The sequence below is a fragment of the Trichinella spiralis genome (genome assembly GCF_000181795.1).
Source record: "Trichinella spiralis strain ISS 195 chromosome Unknown Scfld3767, whole genome shotgun sequence".
Lineage (NCBI taxonomy): Eukaryota > Metazoa > Nematoda > Enoplea > Trichinellida > Trichinellidae > Trichinella > Trichinella spiralis.
In genome coordinates this window covers 1-1442 of record NW_003530706.1, presented here as the reverse complement: position 1 = coordinate 1442, position 1442 = coordinate 1, and the positions used below count along the sequence as shown (strand labels likewise).

At 36.8% G+C, this 1442-nt stretch overlaps 1 protein-coding gene across 1 annotated transcript; it reads left to right on the top strand.

The window, feature by feature from the left end:
• Window positions 1-228: 228 nt before the first annotated feature.
• Tsp_15122 (dolichyl-P-Man:Man(7)GlcNAc(2)-PP-dolichyl-alpha-1,6-mannosyl transferase) lies at window positions 229-1300 on the top strand (the record flags this gene model as incomplete). The annotated part of the gene is given in 5 exon segments (XM_003367736.1): window positions 229-336; window positions 439-455; window positions 470-646; window positions 720-1032; window positions 1090-1300. Coding segments are annotated over 5 exon segments (826 nt in total), but the record flags the coding sequence as incomplete, so codon positions are not given.
• Window positions 1301-1442: the final 142 nt, after the last annotated feature.

Here is a 1442-nt window from a genome sequence, read left to right as displayed (position 1 = left end):
AAAAAGCGATCTTTTTGCGCTTTCACGGTGGTCGTGTTCGTCAGAAACGGCATACTATTTGCATTGCTCTTCTGTGGATTCGCGTTTGAATCTCGCGACAGGATGCTTTCGACGTTGTTCTACGGTATTCTTGCTATGCTTTTGCTGTAGGTGAGTTTGAAGAACAATATTTATTTATTTATTTATTTATTTGTTTGTTTGTTTATGTGACTTTTTTTCTATTTTCAGTTGTTTCTTTCACAGTGGATTCAGTCATGTGGGGCAAAGCTGTGTTGCCAGAATTGACTGGCTTCGTTTTCAACGTCATTCGTGGAGGAAGCAGCAATTACGGGGTAGGTGATTTTTTTTCTCCTTTTATATTTAAACTTCAACAATATATCTGAATATATGCACATATGTATATTTATTGTTTATTCATTTTTTAATTTAAATTTTTAGACTTCACCATTTTTTTGGTATTTTTATTCAGCTCTTCCTAGAGCTTTAGGTCCAGTGAGCTTGTTGGTGCCTTTCACATTCGGCGATCGAAATCCAGTCGGCTGGTTTGCATTCAGTGCAATCGGTTATGTTTTCGTCTATTCTATTCTTCCACACAAAGAGCTTCGTTTCATTATTTATACAGTTCCAATTTTCAATCTTGCTGCCGGTTATGCGGCTGCAAAATAGTAATAAACTATACGCTAATATTACTTATTCATTTTTTATACGTTAATTTGCAGTGTTATTATTATTATTATTAAATTGGTTTAATTGTTGTAGTCGACTTCATCCGATAGCGTCGTTTGGCTCGTTTCGGGTTATTAACACAGTCTACCGTCGATTGGTGCAGTTGGGCGTGAATGGGACGCTTATTATGGAAGTGCTTTTCATGAGAGCCGCGAGTTACAATTATCCAAGTTGTGCAGCTTTGAATGTAGTTGATGAAATTGCCCAGCTGAAATATGCGCACAATTCTGAAATTACTGTTTACATTGATTCATTTTGTGCTCAAAACGGAATCAGTCGTTTTTTGCAGACGAACAAACACTGGAAGTGAGTTATGCTAGAAAATATCGACTGTATAATTTATCATTTGCAGATCATTTGCAGTTATCAAAAGGAAAACGATGAACTTGATTTGGAAACGGTGAAGAGATTTCAATTTTTGCTCATTGGGCACGAAACCCACTTGCACAATGAAATACGTCCATTTTTGGATACGCATCGTGTGGTGAAATTTTTGCCCGGATATGCCGGCATCGGTTTGAATTACACAACTTTTGGAAGATTGCCAGCATTGAATGTCTGGAAACACGACTAGGTTGCAATATTGGAAAAACAGTGAAACTGCACATTTATCTTTTAATATTATGATGAATTAAAACCATCACCCGACTTTTCATTCCTCCGTACCCAATCTCGTTCTGTACACGTTTGCTTGAGATCAACGTCTGTGTTTTATT